At 41.2% G+C, this 18115-nt stretch overlaps 1 protein-coding gene across 1 annotated transcript in view; it reads right to left on the reverse strand.

The window, feature by feature from the left end:
- MTCL1 (microtubule crosslinking factor 1) overlaps positions 1-18115 on the reverse strand; it is a 102656-nt gene that overhangs the window by 32183 nt on the left and 52358 nt on the right. Inside the window, exons 4-7 of the mRNA XM_039706372.1 lie at positions 16702-16761; positions 9508-10833; positions 8403-8558; positions 796-888 (exon numbers count right to left, since the gene is read on the reverse strand). Coding sequence (XP_039562306.1) covers positions 796-888; positions 8403-8558; positions 9508-10833; positions 16702-16761 — 1635 coding nt within the window. The remainder of the gene's footprint in view (positions 1-795; positions 889-8402; positions 8559-9507; positions 10834-16701; positions 16762-18115) is intronic.

The raw sequence follows: 18115 nt of genomic DNA on the forward strand, positions 1-18115 counted from the left end.
TTCAAAACTCCAGTGGAAAGCTCCTGTGGAGATCAACTGGAAATTAAAGCTAGTTATGAAAAAACAGAGAGATACTACTTGGGCATAAAGAGATTAGTTGGCACAAGGAAAAATTCATTACAGTATGCAACAATTATGCTGAATTTAGTCCATAAAGTAAATTTCAAAAGAAAACTTCAGTTAAGAGCCAAACAGCCTGCAGAAATTAGCAACAGATTTTTTTCGCTCTAGGAACTAGAGATCAGAAAACGATTGACTAATCTTAGTTCCAGCCTTCAAAAGAGCAGGGGGAGCTCATGTAAAAAAAATATTATTTATTCACTAGCTATTAGTAAGAAGATTGGAAGCACTGAGTACTGAAAAATACAGGAATTAATGTCCTGATTTGTTTCTCAGCTATGTGCCCATAACTCCTCTGACTTCAGAGAGGTGCTGGATTTTCTTTTGACTAGGAGGAGTCAGAATGAGATATGGAGTCAAACTGAGCTCCCATGGATCAAACACACCCTTCCCCAGCTCACAGAGAGCTGAAGGGTGACAGAATTCTCCATGCAGTATTTAATATCTCTACCACAATTTCCCCAGCAGAGGGGAGGACAAAAATTCTGTCCACCAAGCAGAGAAGCCAGATTTGCAGTGGCAAAATGGGCTTGAGTTTAGATTTCTCAAATTCCAGATTCTTCATTTACTCAGATGAGGTCACACATCAGGACACAAGTTCCCACAGTCCTGACAAACAAGGCTCATGTCACACATCATGGTCATGCGTCTCTCCCAGGTGGGTTTTGTATTTACCTGGATGATCCTTTCTGAAAACTTTTCTTGCTCCTCTCGGTGAAGTCTTGTCTCCTGCTCAAGCTGAGCCTGAAGCTCCTGTATCGATACATTCTGTACAGGTAAAACATGGGAATCCCTGAGCTGATCAGCAGGACAAAGGGAAATGTTTAGCAGAAAATGTGTCTCGGAGGTGTGAAAAAAATGAAAAAGAAAAGAGCCATGGGACAGACATCTGCACAACTCAAGATTATCAATAGTTAAAACCAAAGCACAGTGTGCAAATAAATAACAGTGTCCTAAATCTGTGTGGGAATTTCCTGTGTGCCTTCTTCTGGAAACTAAAACTGGAATGCTGATGTTACACATTGGATATTCTCCTCAGGCCTCTGCTCTGGGTTTGGCCTTGAATAGCTGAGACTCCTGTTTGCAGGATTATGTATTTGGTGGTGCATTTCTTCATCATAATCAAAGCTGAAAATTTTAACACCTCTGCACAAGATTAATCTAATGCATGCATACTGAACTTAATTATTTATTCATTTGCAGCAGTTTTGATAGGGCAGTTAATGCGATAGCATTTATTAAACCAAGGATACATAAGATCCCTTTCTTCAGATACAAGACAGTTCTTTGCACAAATCAACTTCATTTTGTGATTTCTACTCAAAATAATTACGACAAAAATGTCACAGTGATAAGCTGTGTGAGCCTGAGATCTGACCAAAATAATTAAGTATCCCCCGCTTCAGGTCCCATACTGTTTTAATCTTAATAGCTTCAATTTTATGATCTCATTAAGTTTGGCATCCCATCAACTTTACTCCTGAAAGTTACTTAACTCAAAAATAAAGACCCAAGAAGGCAGAGTCAGATCTCATTATTCACACTACGGTAATTAATCTTGTGGCACTTATATTTCTGACCAGAACTTTCTGTGCCCTTCACTTTGTGTCTCTCACATTGGTGCCAAAACTGATTTATCTGCACAAAAGTGATGCTCAGCTGGATGCCATCCTCTTCACGTGTGCAACCACAGAAAGCTACTCCTACTTCCCAGAGCAAAAATGTACTTAATGACAGGGTTGCTTCAGGCTTCAAAGTGTAAGCCTAAATTCTTATCTGGCCCATGTCCTGTGTGCTCCAGCCTCAGCAGCTGCAAGGACATAACAAAGGTCGTGGGACCGCTCTCCTGGGCTGTGGTGCCATTTCTCCATCTCCATCAGCCCCGGCATCCACCTCCTCACCACTCCTCCCACCTCCCAGAGCAAAACCTCCATCCACCTCCTCACCACTCCTCCCAGAGCAAAGCCAGCAGCTGCTGCTGTTCAGGCCACACAGCCCTTGCTGGAACATTTTGGTTATTCAAAATGTATTTCTCCCTGGAACAGACACGCCTCACCCCTCCTCTAGGGAAAAATGAGATAAGGCACATGGAAGCATCCCAAAATCTAGCTGCAGGACCACACTCTGCTGAAAACCAAAAGTGGACCTACACAGACTTTCTGGGCCCTATCAGTTCCTTCTTTACTTGAGTCATTTATTGACTTGTGCATGTCTGTTTTGTACCTGAGGAAAAGACACTTCCATCCTTCTGAAAGGTACACATAAAGTGATTAAGAGAACATGACCTGCCTTAGCAATTTAATCTGTTTCTGTAATATGTCTGCAGATATTTTGTAGTGCATAAGGTCAAAATTTGGTTTTGAAAAGAACTGCTTATGATGGGATTTGTGAGTTTGGCACAATCATTTGTAAATTCTTTATTTAATTCTCTCATGCAATAAAGGAAAAATTACTTTCATCAGGAATTTCTGCATTATTTTATTCTGATCAGGCTTCTTTAGGAATATGGCAAACAAAAACCAATGTATCAGTTCATTAATGTATAATTTGAAAAAAAGATGTTATTTCCCTTTATGAATTCAAAATTATTAACCCATCCAATATTTTTATAAATATGTAGCCCATCAAAGCCAAATTTCAGGAAACTTCAGTGCCAGGATTATGTGGGAACTGTTGCAATTACTGAAAATAAATTAAATATATCATGAAGGCAGATGCAGTATTACATGTATGCTAAAATCACATCACAACTGCTTTGCCTCTTAAAGGACTATACATTTTTGTAGGTCCTAAAGTAAATTTAAGTTAGAAAGCAGCTAGTGCATGAATGCAGAGCTGCACACCTTTTCTCTTCCAATGCAACCTGAGAACTCTTCACAGCCCATAATTATATATAATGTTATTTCTAGCAGAGGTGCTGGGATAGCTCCACTGCTCAAAATCATGAGAAATAAGGCCTCTTACATACCTAATAGAGTGCTGCTAAACAATCTATTAGGATTGTAAATAAATAAGACTTATAAATGTATAGTGTAATATTTTTGTATGCAGTTCAGGTACCCGATACTGCTCTGATGGATGTCTGGATGCTTACATGTGGAAATCAGTCCCCTATCATGCAACCAGCAGGCTGCAGTCTGTGGCACAACTGTGGTTTTGTTTTGTTTTAAAAAGGAACATTACTACAAAATGGACACAACAGTTGATAACCTGTTATATTCCATTCTTTGTTTCCTTTGTTCTCATTGAGGAGCGTGCTACACGAGGAACAGAAGACACCCCGAATACGACAGCCACTGCACAATGTGCAGACATCACAGGACAGACACACACTCACTACAAGACGTACAAACACAATACTATGGGAGCTACGAGCTACTGCTACTCTACCACAGCACCACGGAAACAGCTGCACTTCATGCACAGCTCAACACCGACCAACAGTGTCCCATTATCCCAGGTATTGCATTACCAGACACACTTCCACTCCTGTCCCCTCAGACAGCACTGCCAAATCCTTCTGCCCAGTCCTTTTATCTCACCTGTTATCACTCCAGAACAAGCTAATCCATGCTGTTGTCTTTACCTCAAGAGGATGCACAGAGAAAAGTCATCTTGGGGACTTCACCACTGCTCCCTCATTTTACCGACCCCTTTCCTCACCTCTCAGAGTGCTGACAGCTTTTTAGGTTACTTTGCAGCTCACACAATCCCACATATCTGCCATGACTTGTTTTTACAAGATTGCCATCCAAGACAAAGTATGACTAGGTTTTATTTTTCTGCTTTCTCCATTTTACCGTAGCTAATTGCAACCTCAATTCGCCTGCAAACCTAATCAATTTATATGCAACAACCGTGAACATGAAATTTCATGGAATCTTTCTCTTAAGCTTTCCCTCCCACCCCCAGAAATCATCAAACAAATAAGTCCTGAGGAGGCAGGGTAGAATGATGCTTTCTTTCCAGCATTTGCATGCAATTCGAAGTCAAAAGATTATTATTTTATACTGCCTCTCTAAAGCTACATTATAATGCTTTGATATTTGGACCTTACATTTGAACACATAGTTTAAAAATTGCTACTTTTTCACAGACTGACAGCTGGCCATTGCATGTGTCAGAAAGTTCCAGTGCCTTTTGTTATACCTTTTACATGCAATTCCCATCTAACTGAATTTGCAAAGGCTGCTTCTGAAGATGTACTCTTCTTCTCACCCCTTAAAAATAGACAACACATATTTCATTTGCTAGTGTAGAATAGGCAGCTGTGTGGTTATTTGTCTCTGCTTATATGAAAAGTCTCTGAGTTTGGGAAAACACAGAACACTTCGAGTCTTTAAAAATCCCTCATTGTATGGATAGTACACAAAGTCTCACCAAGTTCAGTTAGAACTCAAATATCCAGATTTACATCATAAAGGATCTTTTAAGCCATTACACTGTCAGCCTCTACAGAATCTTACACAGCAAGAAAGAATACAATACATCAAAGTAAATTATTCTTGCATCCCCTAATCTTGGTGGGAAGGAATAATCACAGCAGCAGTTTATCTTTCTCCTTCCCACATTTTGCATTGGAGGAATAGTGGACATAAGACATACAACTTTCTATGTAGTCCTTCGTTGTTGTTGTTGGGTTTTTTTGCTTTTTTACCAAAAGAAAAAAAAATCACAATGTGTAAACGTTCACTGTTTCCTTTCTGGAAAAACAAAACCTTTAACCAGAGAAATGCACATGCAAATTTTCAGCACATGGCTGGGAGCTGCTACAAAAACCATCCAGCTGAAAAACACTCACATGGAGGTATGAAAATTGCACAGAAACAGCACCAGTCAAAAACCAGAACTGTCAAAATATAGGTCAAGATTCTCCTCATAGGTCCAAAATGGATCCATACAGAAGTTTTCATTCAAAGCAGGTGGCAAATTGACTTACCTAAGTTGCACATCACTGTATCTTGTTGGTCCACATTTAACCCAGTAATTAACTTAGACTTATACATTCCTTATCAGCATGATAAGTAAGGAGAATAGATAAACATATTAAAAGTGGCTTATATGCTATTCCTATTTTATTACTAGACCTTGTGGAAAACTTGGTGTTTAAGACATGCTCTCACCTTCTCCAGCCTAGTTGCTTTTATTTTAAATCTCTGATGACAATTCACTCCTTTTAAATGAATTCCCTTCAGTGGTTCTTTTTCCATAACATATGAGTGTCAGAGAGTTTATGGTAATTTTCTACACAGAAGTAAATGGTAAGTCTTTAAAAGCCATGTATGAAAACAATCAAAATCTGAAATGCAAAGTGTTTTTGCCTTTGATATACACTTGCTCAGGAAAAGGCAGAACTGAGATCCTCTGAAGGAAGAGAACTAGCAGAACAGCTCAAATTTAGAGCATCAGGTATTAAATGGACCAAGCCATATCTGGTCATTTGAAAGAGAGAATTTTTTCTTCTTCTGAATGTCTTCTGACTTCTGAATAAACAGGAAGCAATTGCTTGAGGAGACTGTCTTTTGTTTATGGATATTCCATTGGCAGAAATCACCAGGTGAAAAATTATTTACTGTTTTTCCCATTGCTTTCCATCTATTGCCATAAGATGTTTGCTCCATGCTACCTGTTTTAGTTCTCCTGTTTATTTTAGTCAGGGCAATTCTTACTAGTTCACCTGCTTTTTCCTTGGATAGTAAAGAATGATTTCCCCATCCCACCACAACAGAGCTCTGCTAAAATAATGAATAATGGATGGAACATCCACCCCAATGGGCTCCAGCCTCCCACAACAGCAGCTGAAAGGCTTGTTTCAGCAAGAAAACAAAGCCCTGCTCTTAAGGCAATTTCAAGATATAATTTCCCTTGGACTGGGACTCTAACCCACCTCTTTAACATGCAAATACATTCTAATAATCCTGTTGCACTAACAACTAAAGTGAAAAGCCCAAACAACAGCACATGTTTATAGTTAGGCCACAGGGTGGTTTCAAGCACATGTCTGTCTGCATTTATTATTTTTAATAAAACAATTAAGCTCCCATGGTGCTCATTTTTAAAAATAGAAGGAATTGTTAAATGGAAGCTGTGTGCCATTGCTTGTAAAAATTTTAATTTAAAATTCAGCTTGGAAAAAATAATTTAGACAAATAAGCTTGCTTGAATAAAAAGAAAACATTTTCCTCAGTGAAATGAAAGGCCAGTGCATATATTTTCACTTCTTAAGTCAAAGCAGATAAAGACTCATGTATAGCCATATCCACTGCTGGCATTTGAGTCTCCATTTGAAATTTCTGGGGTAATAAAAAGACACCTTCAGTATTCGAATAGTATTCTTTCCTGCTCATTCACCAGGAACAAAAAAATTACAGTTTTTGTTAGTGCAGTGTTTGAAATTAAAAAAAAAAATTAAAATAAATTGAAATACTTAAAGTGAATAATAACATTAAATTGAATAACAAAATAATAAAATGATATCTTCCAAAATGATTTTGAGAAATCTTCTGCTTCACTTGACCACTACAGATTTTAAGATTTCAAGATTTCAGTGGGCTGCCTTCCCACTAAAAAGTTTTAGCATAAAGCAATATAATATTCTTTTTTGCTTAAGTGATCATGACTGTAAAAACACATTAGTCTTCCACATTTTCTCAAGTTAGACTATTTGAGCCCCAGCCTAGGTCATGTTTTGAGCACATCTGGTGCTAAACTGGTTATTCTGTACCTTTGATTATAACTACTGGTTTGGTCCTTGCTAGGCTGCGGTGTGAAAACTTTCCCTTCTCTGTTCAAGTACAGTTTACTGTACATATTTTATACCTCATCCCATCCTGGGAGAGGAAAAAAAAAAGGTATTGTGCCAAAAATAGCCAAATCCCTCATCTAACAGAGGGCATACATATACAGGCCTTAATATAATAACAACACTGATCTAAGATGTAGGAGGAACCAATAAATATGACAGAATTTAAACAGAAATATTGTAATATTTAAATATTGCTGGAGTAATTTTCTGACCTTATCTACCGTAACTGTCAAGCAATATCAGTTTCTGATTGCAAAGGGATCCATGCTGAACAAGATTTCTTTACCTCACTGGCCCCTTTCACAGCTGAAGAATTACTTTACTCTTCAGTGAGAAGCTTATGGTGTCCTGGATTTATCAGATATCCTTCCTGAGGTCTATTATCACTGTTACAAGTGAAAAGTTGGAAGGGACGCTGCTGAACAAATTTATTGTTCTAATCCTACCAAAGATCTGTGCTGTTGGGATATTTTAAACCAAACCAAACAAAACCAGCAAAGAATTACCTGTGTTAAGGTGAAGGGCCACTTTCATATCCACATCATCACGCTGTTTGGCTACCAGCTGCCCTGAAGTTTTTATCTTCTTACCCCTGCTTTCTAGGCCTTGCAATTGCTTACTTGCTAACCCAGCTGTCCTAGCCACCTGTCCCCTTTCTCCAGACTGAGTTAGGGTTTCAGATCTATTAAGTCTTCTTCATGTGTCTATAGAATTAAAAGCACATTAAAACTCATCCCTCACTAGAAGCTACTCTAACCATCACAGTTTCAAGAACTGGCTTGCCAGTGGCCAGCAGAAAAATTTCTCACTAGTCCAAGCCCACCTTTATGGAGACAGATTTGAAGTTGTTTTCTTCATGACCAGTTCCATTGTCTGAACAATCTGTGTTCATGAGAAAGCAGCTAAGGAGATGTTTACTGAGGCAGATATGGCCTCTGCATGAATGAAGATTTAAATAAAAATGGATTGATGCTTTTGACAAATGGAAAAGTACTCAACAACTGAAACAATGGAGACTTATGCTTTAAATAAGCTTTTTTGGAAGCTGCAGGGTGCTGCATTCCTGCGTGGTGTTGAGAATCACCATGCACATCAGCATCTACTGACAGTCAAAATGCAAAGGATTCTGTCTGTGGACTTTCCAGATTTAAAATATCCACATGCTAAAACCTGGAAGCATGATCAAATATCAGGGATTGCAACCTCTTCTGGAGTTCTTTCATTTCTCTACTCAGTTGTAAAGGGTCCCTGAGCTGTACTTTCCCCCTTGGCAAGGCTACTTGGAGTAGGGTGATGGCTTAAAAGCTAGGACAAATTTGCTTTTCTGAAGCTGCATGGGGAAAATGAGATCAACCACAAATTTCACAACAGGGGTGCCGTGTTTGGTCTAATTTACTCCCCCAACCCTTGGCTTCTGTTACTCATCTCCTGGCTAAGGCAGCAGGAGGCAGTGAGTAAGATGGGCTGCTTTGCTGACCTCTAGACTGAAACAGCCCTTGTCTCCTGGCCTGTAGAGTTTAATGTCTCCATCAGCTCTGCGGTGTGGGTCGGTGGTGGCTCGCTGGTGGCGAATCTCTTGCTCCTCTCCACGATCTTGTCTGAGCTGCCACTCCATCTGATCCCTCAGTTTGGACTGTTAGATGCATGGGCGGTTTATAACAAAAAAACAAAAGGACAGGAGGGAATAAAGAAAACAAAAATGGGTAAGGTAGACGACTGAAAAACTACAAGACAAAGAAAAGCGTGAACAGAAAAAACAACTTAAATACAGTGGCATAAGAAAGTGAAGAGAACAAAACCAAAATGAGGATGAGCAAAATGATGGGCTGAAACATCTGAAAAGCAAAAAAGAGAAAGAGAGGAAAAAAGAATGCAAACACTGGTTATGAGGCGCATGCAATGAGGATGCATGAGTCAAACCAACAGCAAGCATACAAGTCATGAAGGATATGGGACACAAGGCTCTTCCTTCCTTACTTGTGCGGTGCAGAAAAGCCATATCCAGTGTGGCAGTTGTGGCAGTTTAGACATGCGCCCATGGGCAACGCTTTAGGCAAGGCAGTCCTTCGCTGGCTACAGAGCTTCTCACTCGCTGCTCGGTTAGGGGAGTGAGCTGTAAGCAGGCTTTTCAAAACACATCACTTAGAAAACTGCATTTGGTTGGGTTCTTTTGGCAAGGCTTTTGAGAACATGCCTGACCCTTTTACAAGAGAGCATAATAAAGACCTCCTCACATTTCTTAGCAAGGCTTCTAATTTACATTCACCAGATTTTTTTTTTTTAAATTAATCTCCTTTTTTTCATGGGGAAACACTGCTGTTACAGACAAAAACAAGACAGATCTCTTTAACACCAATGGATTAGCCTTTTTGCCACGAGGAACCGCCTCTGAATCAAAGGAGTTGTGCAAATAAATAAAAGAAAAAAAACTATAAAGTGTTTGTTTAACATTACACACTTAATACACTGCGGGTCTGAAATCATAACAAAGCAGCTGTGAGGAAAATTAGCTCTAGGGTAGCAATTGCCAGAAAGAAAGAGAAACGATAAAGAGAAAGAAGGCAAGTAAGAGGCTGACCTACCTGGAAGTCAGTGATCAATTCCTTCCCCAGGTTACCAATGGGAGAGTCTCGGGACATGGAGGTCATTGTGGATAGGAAACTGGAAGACTCTGTGAGATGGGGAAGGGGGGACAGGTCCTCCATCTGCTCCTTAAGGCCCTCTCCAATGTGATCGACCTTTTCCAGGAAGGTCTGAAGCTCCTTCCGGAAAGCTTTCATCCTGGAGTTGACAGTATCCAGAAGCTCTGGCTCATGCTTATCTTCTCCCCTTTCCTCACCACTTCTGAAATCCTGCTCAGGGGATGGGCTGCTGGTTACGTGCACCTTTGCATCATAAATCAAGCTGTCTGTATCGGTGATAAGGCGCTCCACAGTCCTTTCCAGTCGCTCAGCCTCACGTTTGATGTTAATTAATGACTCGGTGTCCTCTTTCACTCTCATGAGCTCGGTGGAGCACAGGTCGCTGACTTCTGATGGCTTCCCACTCCCAAAACCCGACGTCTTCTCATAGACTTCTTCGGAGTCGCTCTCGCCCCCAATGGGCCCCTCTCTCTTTGGCTGTGGTGGACGACCATCTTCGCTGTCACTCTCTTTTTTCCCGGCATCACTGTCGGCGTCGCTGTCCCTGGGGCTGGAGGTGCGCAGGCCCAGGTGAGAGGCAAGATCGTAACGCTGGACGTTGGACATCAGGACCCTGTTCTCATACTGGAGCTTCATCACTTTCCCACTCAGCTCATTGATTTGTGACCTGGCCGACTTCAGCTCCTCTTGCAAGGTCCCACCACCCTTGGATGCTGCATCATCCAACCAGCCTGGCTCCTGGCCTGGCTCGAACTTGAATTTGTTCAGCTCATTTGTTAGCTGCTTGTTGTGATCCTCAATTTCAGAGATTGACCTCCTCAGCAGCTCTGCTTCCTCTTCCACAAACTGCAGGTGCCTGCGTAGCTCCGTGGCTGACTCCACAGAGTCTCCGTAGGGCGAGGTAGGAATGCTTGAAATGTGGTCCCTGCTGAGACACTCTTTTTCATACTGGCACCTCATATCCTCCATCTCAGCTTTAATCCCCCTGTTCTCCACCTCCAGTTCCACTATTTTTCTGCCCAGTATGTTGGCTTCCTCCTCCACCAGCTTCAAACGAAGCTTCAGCTCAGCCTCCCTGGTGCTGGGTGGGCCCCCTGCTTCCCCAGTAGGCAGGGGACTGTCCACATCTCCATAGATGGACTTGTACTTCTGGAGCTCCTGCTCCAGTTCGTCCTTTTCCCTCCCCAGTTTGGCCATCTTCTTACGCATCAGCGCTGCCTCCTCTTTGGCAAACTGGAGCTGGCACTTCAAATCAGCACTGTCCTCCTGCCAAGAATAATCACCCCCCCAACCCAAGATGATATTACAATACAAGAACAACCAGCAGCTTATTTTCCAAAATCTCCACCTCCCCATCCTCTGAGCTGTATCTGTTAAGTATGCAAACAATTCACAGACAGAGCTGCGCAAACCACACAGCTGGCACGTTTCATGGCTTGGTCTTGGTTAAATTGGCAAAGCAGCTTGACCAGAGTTATGAGGGAGAAAAAAAAAGTGTGCCTGTGCAAGTGTTCAGTGATGCAAGACTGCCAACACAATATTTTTTCTCAAATGCTGAGCAAACTTTGTGGAAAATAATGAGTCAAATGAAAAGGTTCCATGATTTGCTGGCACTTTTTGTTCCATTTACTTTTTGTACCATTTACCTTTAGTGACACACTTGTTCCCCTTAAGCACCATGAAATAAAGACTACTCAGATGAATTTGCTCATCATAATCTCAATTTTTGGGCTCCTTCAGCTAGAAAGCAGAACAAGGGTGTGCTAAACTGCATGGTTGCCTTGAAAAGTGAAGACTTTAATTACTGTGATCTCATAATGCTGTGAAATAGACGAAGTTCCTAACTTGCTTTCCAAATAGGAAACACACTGTTGTCTCTACTGCTGTTATTATTAGGACAGAGCAGATTGTGATCTGTTTCTGGGATGAACAACTGTTCACAAGGGAGATGGGTGAAAACATGTGAAAAAGGGAAGAAAAATTCATTAAATTGTGTTTACATCCAAATCCATCCCATGTGAAAACCTGCATTTTTCAGGAAGTATCAGGGTATTGAATGACTGTTTGGGGTTTTTTGTGTGTGTTGGGCATTAAAAATACTGCATCTCATCTCAAATGAAAACTCCAGTGTGTATTGTGCTGAAATAAGAGACAAGGTTAAGTAAATTCTAAGCCAATGAACAATTTCTTTGCATGAATCACTTTCATGAATTGTTATGGAGATACAGGCACTTGGCCTCAAAAGAGACACATTTATCAGCATTAGCAGTATAATGGAAGGCAGGCTTTGAAAGATGATCTCCTGAGACAGCAGATTTTATCGTTGTTGGTAGGCCATGTGGACATATGTGCAATTATATATGGAAACTTCATTTCGGTCTCCGGAGCACTGTTATCTTTCATGAGCACCATTTTGTTTTAATTCCTAATAATGGAAACCAAATTCAGAGGAAAACATGACTGACTTTAATTGTTCACAGAGATCAGGCCATGAAAAATAAAAAAAAATTTACACAACTAATTATGTCTCAGCAATCTGAGGAAATTATTTAATTTGTATAGCACAGATCCTAGCATACTGGTCTTCTATGTTATCTAGATTAATTTTGCCACATTCTAGTTGCATAAATACTAATTATTACTTAATTTCAGCTGTTAATGACTGAACAGACACAAAAGTGATTGGTTTTATACTTCTGAACCCAGTTAGCTTTCTGATTGATACTGCCTGCTGCAGGTTGTGACTTTAAAATGCTAAATAGAAAAAAAGCTAACTTACATATTAAAAACATGATAGAGGTAAAAATTAGTCAAACTTTCTGTTAATATGTGGTTTTAATTGACAACCAAGAGCCAAACACAACTGCAATCAGCTCATGTGTTGACTAAAATTTTGGTCATCATGTTTCTGGCATCAGAAATACAAGTTTTAAATTAATTCAAGCACTATGATTGATTAGAAGCAGAGCCTCTAGGAGGTGGACTTTCTGTCCTCTCTATTGTCTCCTTGCATACACATTTCTTTTTTTCACATATATATTTATAAATTGCTTTTCTCTTTATAACTTAGAAATGCAAATTAAGAATCAAATTAAAGCCTTGCAAAATCCTATACAGCCTCTATTGCAGTCACTCTGAATTTTGCTTGCTCTGGCTGGATAAGGCTGTATGATTAAAGCGCCATCTTTGTCCAGGGCTGTGCAACACATTACCTCTATTTTTCCTATCATGGTGAATCAGTTTATCCTCAGAGCTCTAGGCTTTGCTTTTAGGGAAATATAAAGATCACAAGGAAAGTTACAGCCAGACTAGTGCTGCACATCAGAACCCACAGGTGGGATGATTACTCCAGGTTATTTATTTATTTATCTGTTAATAGCTGGTTGGACACTTTCTTTATTCTGTCTTTGTAATCCTGCATTTTTTACCCAACTTCTTGTCTGCCTGTGGCTTCAAGAGCCCAGCTGTCTGTGGCAGTAGCTGTGCCTTGCCCCTCCCCAGCTGCAGGCAGCTGGAGCGATGCCTGAGTGATGCCTGCCCCACTCCTCTGCTCTGCCTGGGAGCACCAGGGACCCTCTGCCACCCTGGGCTCAGAGGGACCTCCAGGCAGACACCCACTGCCCCTCAGACAGTACAAATAACAGCACTTGGGACAACATGCTCAGAGCTTGGGAGCTTTTGAAGAAAAGGGAAAGGCTTTGATGGGTTTAGGGTCAGGGCCCCAATGTTTTTGCTCAGCATCACTGCACAACTCAGTGCATCTCTGGAGTTAGTGTGTTATTACTGCAGGACAAAACCACTTTTAACTCCTTTAATGGAGTTACTTTATTGACAGGTTTTGTCTCAGCCATTTTTTTTTAAAAGGATCAAATTTTCCAGTTTCGTTTTTTCGCAAGAGCTGAAACAAGCAAGATTTTTTTCATTAAACAAACACAAGCCTCATACAAAACAACAGAGCTGATGGATGTTAATCTTGCCTACTAAATATGGATCCCATCTGGAAAGGTGAGAAAGCTCTAGATCTTCCTCTCTTCCCTGCCAGGGAACATCCCATTCCCCTGACAGCATTTTTTCCAAAGGAAAAGAATGGTCAGGAGAGATTTATCAGCCAGATCTAAGCATGCCAGAAGGGTAGGACTCCAACCTTCATGCATCTGTCCCTCTGAAACTTTGTGTACAGAAATATCACTGATTTCTTGATCAGTTGAAACCAAGTAGAAACAGTGAGAGGGTGAGACACCCACACAGGCAAAGCAGAATTTTAACATATAAGGCAAACTAAAGAGAGGCCAAATCACTGAAACTAAGAATAGCTCATTATTAGTTAAATTGTGAATGAAAAGACAGGAGAGGGGAAAAAAGAAAAAAAGAAGGAGAATAGCTTTTCCATGGTTTTGGAGGAACAAGAGGCTCAAATCCCAGGGGCTGAATACGGGCAATGGCCTCCTGACTGTATAAAACATCCAGTATGTGGATGCTTTCCTAAAATGTGTACATGGGGCAAATCATAAAGAAAGAAAAGAAACAGCAGTGCAAAGATGTGACAGTCACGGTGCCAGTCATGGGCTTTGAGAGATCATTAAGGATAAATGGGAGTTAACGATTACCGATGGTGATAATTTGCATGCGATTGCACTGTGGCTCTGCATGGCACTTCAGAAGGATGTAAATGGATAAAAAAAGCAGAAGAAAAAAACCCAGATTCTTCCCCACATAGTCTGTGCTCTAATGTAGACAGAATGTGGAAATAAAGAAATGAAATGTATAGGAAATAAATTAAGTTAATTATGCAATGTAAATACATAATGTGTGAGAGATGTGATGAGAATAAAGAGCTGATCAAAAATTCCCCAATACAATATTTCTTTTCTGGCAAGAAGACACAAAGCTAGATAGAGGCCAACACCATCTCCTCTACCACCACCACCAGCTCAAGGGAACTGCCAGGCAGAAGACTGGTAAGCAATTTTGGGGTTGCAAGTCTGATGACAAGGCAGTACAACCAGCACCCAAGCATCTGGCTGAGTGCCAGCACTCCTACCTTGCGCTGGAGAACCACTTTTCTTTGTGTTTTGCCTGGTGCCTGGTATTTTCCAAGAAGCTCCGTTTTGCAATTCTGCTGAATAAAAACTTTTTTTCTTCAATACTGCTAGAGGTGGGAGAGTGCTGCTACAAATTCTGCTTTACACAACTCCAAGACAATCAACTTCATGGGTGTTATTTGCTCTGTGTGCCTTGTGGTGGGTGTGAAGCTCCAGCTAATTTTCATTATGAGCTCTCAGTAAGTAAAAACACCAGTCTTGCCACATGCTGTGTGTATCTGTACACATGTGGATGCACAGAATCTAAGTTTGAGGCCTTCTCAGTCACAAAATATATAATGGGTGTTCATTCTAGGTATTTAAGATATCTGTCCCCGAAGAGCAGCATTTTGAACCTCCTGAGCTGTGTCTGTACCAACCCTTTAGGGCCATGCCCAGGACCTGGCAGCTGTTTGACTAGGTCAGGCATTGATGTCAACCAGCAAATACCTCTGAATGGATGCCTGGGTTTGGAGACAGCTATGGGTAAAATCCTAGAGCAAGGAGAAAGCCAGGACATGTACATATAGGCTGGACTATGTTAGTATATAAGGTTATTTCCCAGTCTTTTTTACCTTAAAGAGTTGGTGAAGAAAACTGAATGGCCACCTTGTAGAGTGCTGATACAATGGTTTTCCTTTCCAGCCCCAAGTCCTTTGCTTGCAAGAGTTATGATGTGTGTGTGTAGAGGGTAAAACTTCTCTCCCTGTGTCGCTTCTGGGATCACTTCCCTTTGTTGCAAGTGGTGCTGAGCTCACACTTGGTTACCCAGTTAATTTTGTGAAGTTAATTTTGTTAATTTTGTGAAGTCCTTTTTAAGGCTTTCCAAAGCAAACTGAGGCTGCTCTTAATGCCTGGATTTGGGTGGAGGAAGCAAGCACGAGAATCCATTCTCTTTGCACTGTTCTGTATTTCCAGGAATGAGGAAAGAAGGACAGTGCTGCTCACAAACCCCTATGGATACAATTGTGCCTGCATGTAGCTTCATCTGTAAATTTGCATGTGTGTGGGCATGTGCATCTATTTCATCCATATATTTTACATAGTTGCAGAAAAACAAACTCTGACCTGACTGATGACTTAAATAATTCTCCATAGCAAGTGCCTCATTTTAAGGTATGATTAAGCCATGCTTGTGTCATCTTGGCGGGGACACTCAGTCTGCTGTGTCCTGGGAAAGCAGGCTGAAGTGCCCTGGCCACTGGCCAGTCCCCCAGTATGCCCACTCAGCTGCCTGCCCAACCCCCTCAAGTTCAACATATTGTAGTGATTTATGATGGTTTCCATTACAAATCAATGGATATTAAGCCTAGACAGCCCATAGGTCTTGGCTGTGTCCATGAGCCTGCCGAGGGGGCAGCAGGGGAAGCGCATCCCTTCTCTAATGAAGGCACAGTGTCTCTCCTGGCTCCTTTCCCAGCAAGGTGAAATACTATCCCCATCTCCCTGGCTATAAACAGTAACTGTGCGGCTGCTGGGAAAAGCTTTAACTCCTACAGTCAGCACAAAAAGCAGAGGAAACCAGGCAGACTGCTTTCCTGAGAAGGACTGGCCAAAGAGATTCCAGTAAAACCCACGTCCAAGGAGAGACTGAGTGGGCAGCTTGGGCTCCCTGAGGTACCTCAGCTTTGGGGAGCACAAGTTCCTGCAACAACAGGGAGATCAAAGGAGACACGAGAGCTTGTGAGGTGTCACTGCAGTGTGTGAACTGCATTCCTGCCAAGACACTCATTAGCACAAAACCTTTGGCACAGTGTATAAATTTAGTTAGTCCCTAAGCTGTGATCCAATTATTTTGTGAGGCAAGGTGATTTGCTCCTCTTGTAGCAAACCTGCAGCCTTAACAAGCACAATGAGCCTGAGAAGCTGCAGAGTTTAGAGACTGCACTTTTGTCCTAAATTGCTTCTACATTATCTCTGGGAGGTCTCAGTAGATTAAGGCCTAATTGCACTCAAGTTAATATACCTGATGGCCCTGTCAAAACCCATAAAAATAAATTTTGAGTTGTATCATGTGATTTTGCTCAAAGTTGCATGTTCATGGAAACCATACCTGGGTAAATGTCTTTTTTTCTTTGTGGATTTCTCTGCTGCCTCTCCTCTTCAGGGAACTCTGCAACAAAAGCAACTCTGTGTTATTGATAAGCTAAATGCAAAGCCTGCAAGTCTGGCAGGTTTCACCACTATACAATTAATTAAGGAAACAGAAAGAAAGAAAGAATATTCTCCTAAACAGCAGGGGATTTAATTTTTCATAATAATCCTTAAAAGAACAAGATGATCAGGTCCTTGTCAGTGAATCTTTTAATGCCCAAAATTTCCCACCAACACAAGGAATAAAATTAGTTAAAACTTCACAGAGGGAGGAACATCCCCCCCCCCCCCCCCCATTTTCTTCTATGGACCACCACAACTTTTGGCTAAACTTTCTTTTTGCACGGGGCAATGATTCACGTTTGATTAATCCAGGGCAGAAGTCCAAGAATCTTACTCACAGTCAATGTGAAACACGTGGTGGAAACCTCAGAGGAAAGCAACCCCCCAAAAAATAGGCAAGGACATGCATGTTTAAGCTATGTGGCATAACATTATTTGTTAATCTGTGCTAGCAAACATGCTGAGGAGCCCAGATAAAGACCAGATAATTCTCCGGTATTTTTGAATTTACTTCATAAACCAGATTTTATAGGTTTTGCAAATCTTTTGCAAACCTTTTATAAGCAAATATTTTTAAGACATGGAAATTGTCATCATCACTCCTTCACTGAGAAACCTCTCATTTCCCAAGTAGAAAACACAGTTTTCCTGAGAAGTGAGAGGTAGAGCACTATCAGGATGTTACCAATGTTTACTTGTGTGTCAAGACTGGTTTCCAAACCAGTGTGAGCTGGGCATATTTAGGAAAGGCATAAATTTGACACTTTTCAGGTTGAGGCATCAGATGGGATCAAAAGGTATCAGAGAAAAAAAGAAAAAAAGAAAAAAATCAGAAAGCTGGGAACTGCAGAATTTGAATTCAAAGCAGGCCATGTTGCTCTGTCTGCACCAAGAGCCTGAAGGCCAATAGTTCCCAGATCACCCCGATATTCTGGCCTCTTTTAGTTATTACTTCTGTTTATATTTGCTCTGTGGAGGACAATTTTCAGCTGAGGTATAGCCTGGGCTATCATGGGTTGCCCACAGTTGCAAGATGGGTTGCCCTCCTCTCTGGTCCATGTGATGGAGCAGCGTCCCCAAAAAAAAAAAAAAAAAAAAAGCAGAAAGCTGGGAACTGTAGAATTTGAATTCAAAGCAGGCCGTGTTGCTCTGTCTGCACCCAGACCCTGAAGGCCAATAGTTCCCAGATCACCCCTATATTCTGTCCTCTTTTATTTATTACTTCTGTTTATATTTGCTCTGAGATAAAGCATGGGCTGCCATGGGTTGCCCACAGTTGGCAAGATGGGTTGCCCTCCTCCTCTGGTCCA

Source organism: Passer montanus, unplaced genomic scaffold (genome assembly GCF_014805655.1).
Source record: "Passer montanus isolate IOZ18808 unplaced genomic scaffold, ASM1480565v1 scaffold19, whole genome shotgun sequence".
Classification (NCBI taxonomy): domain Eukaryota; kingdom Metazoa; phylum Chordata; class Aves; order Passeriformes; family Passeridae; genus Passer; species Passer montanus.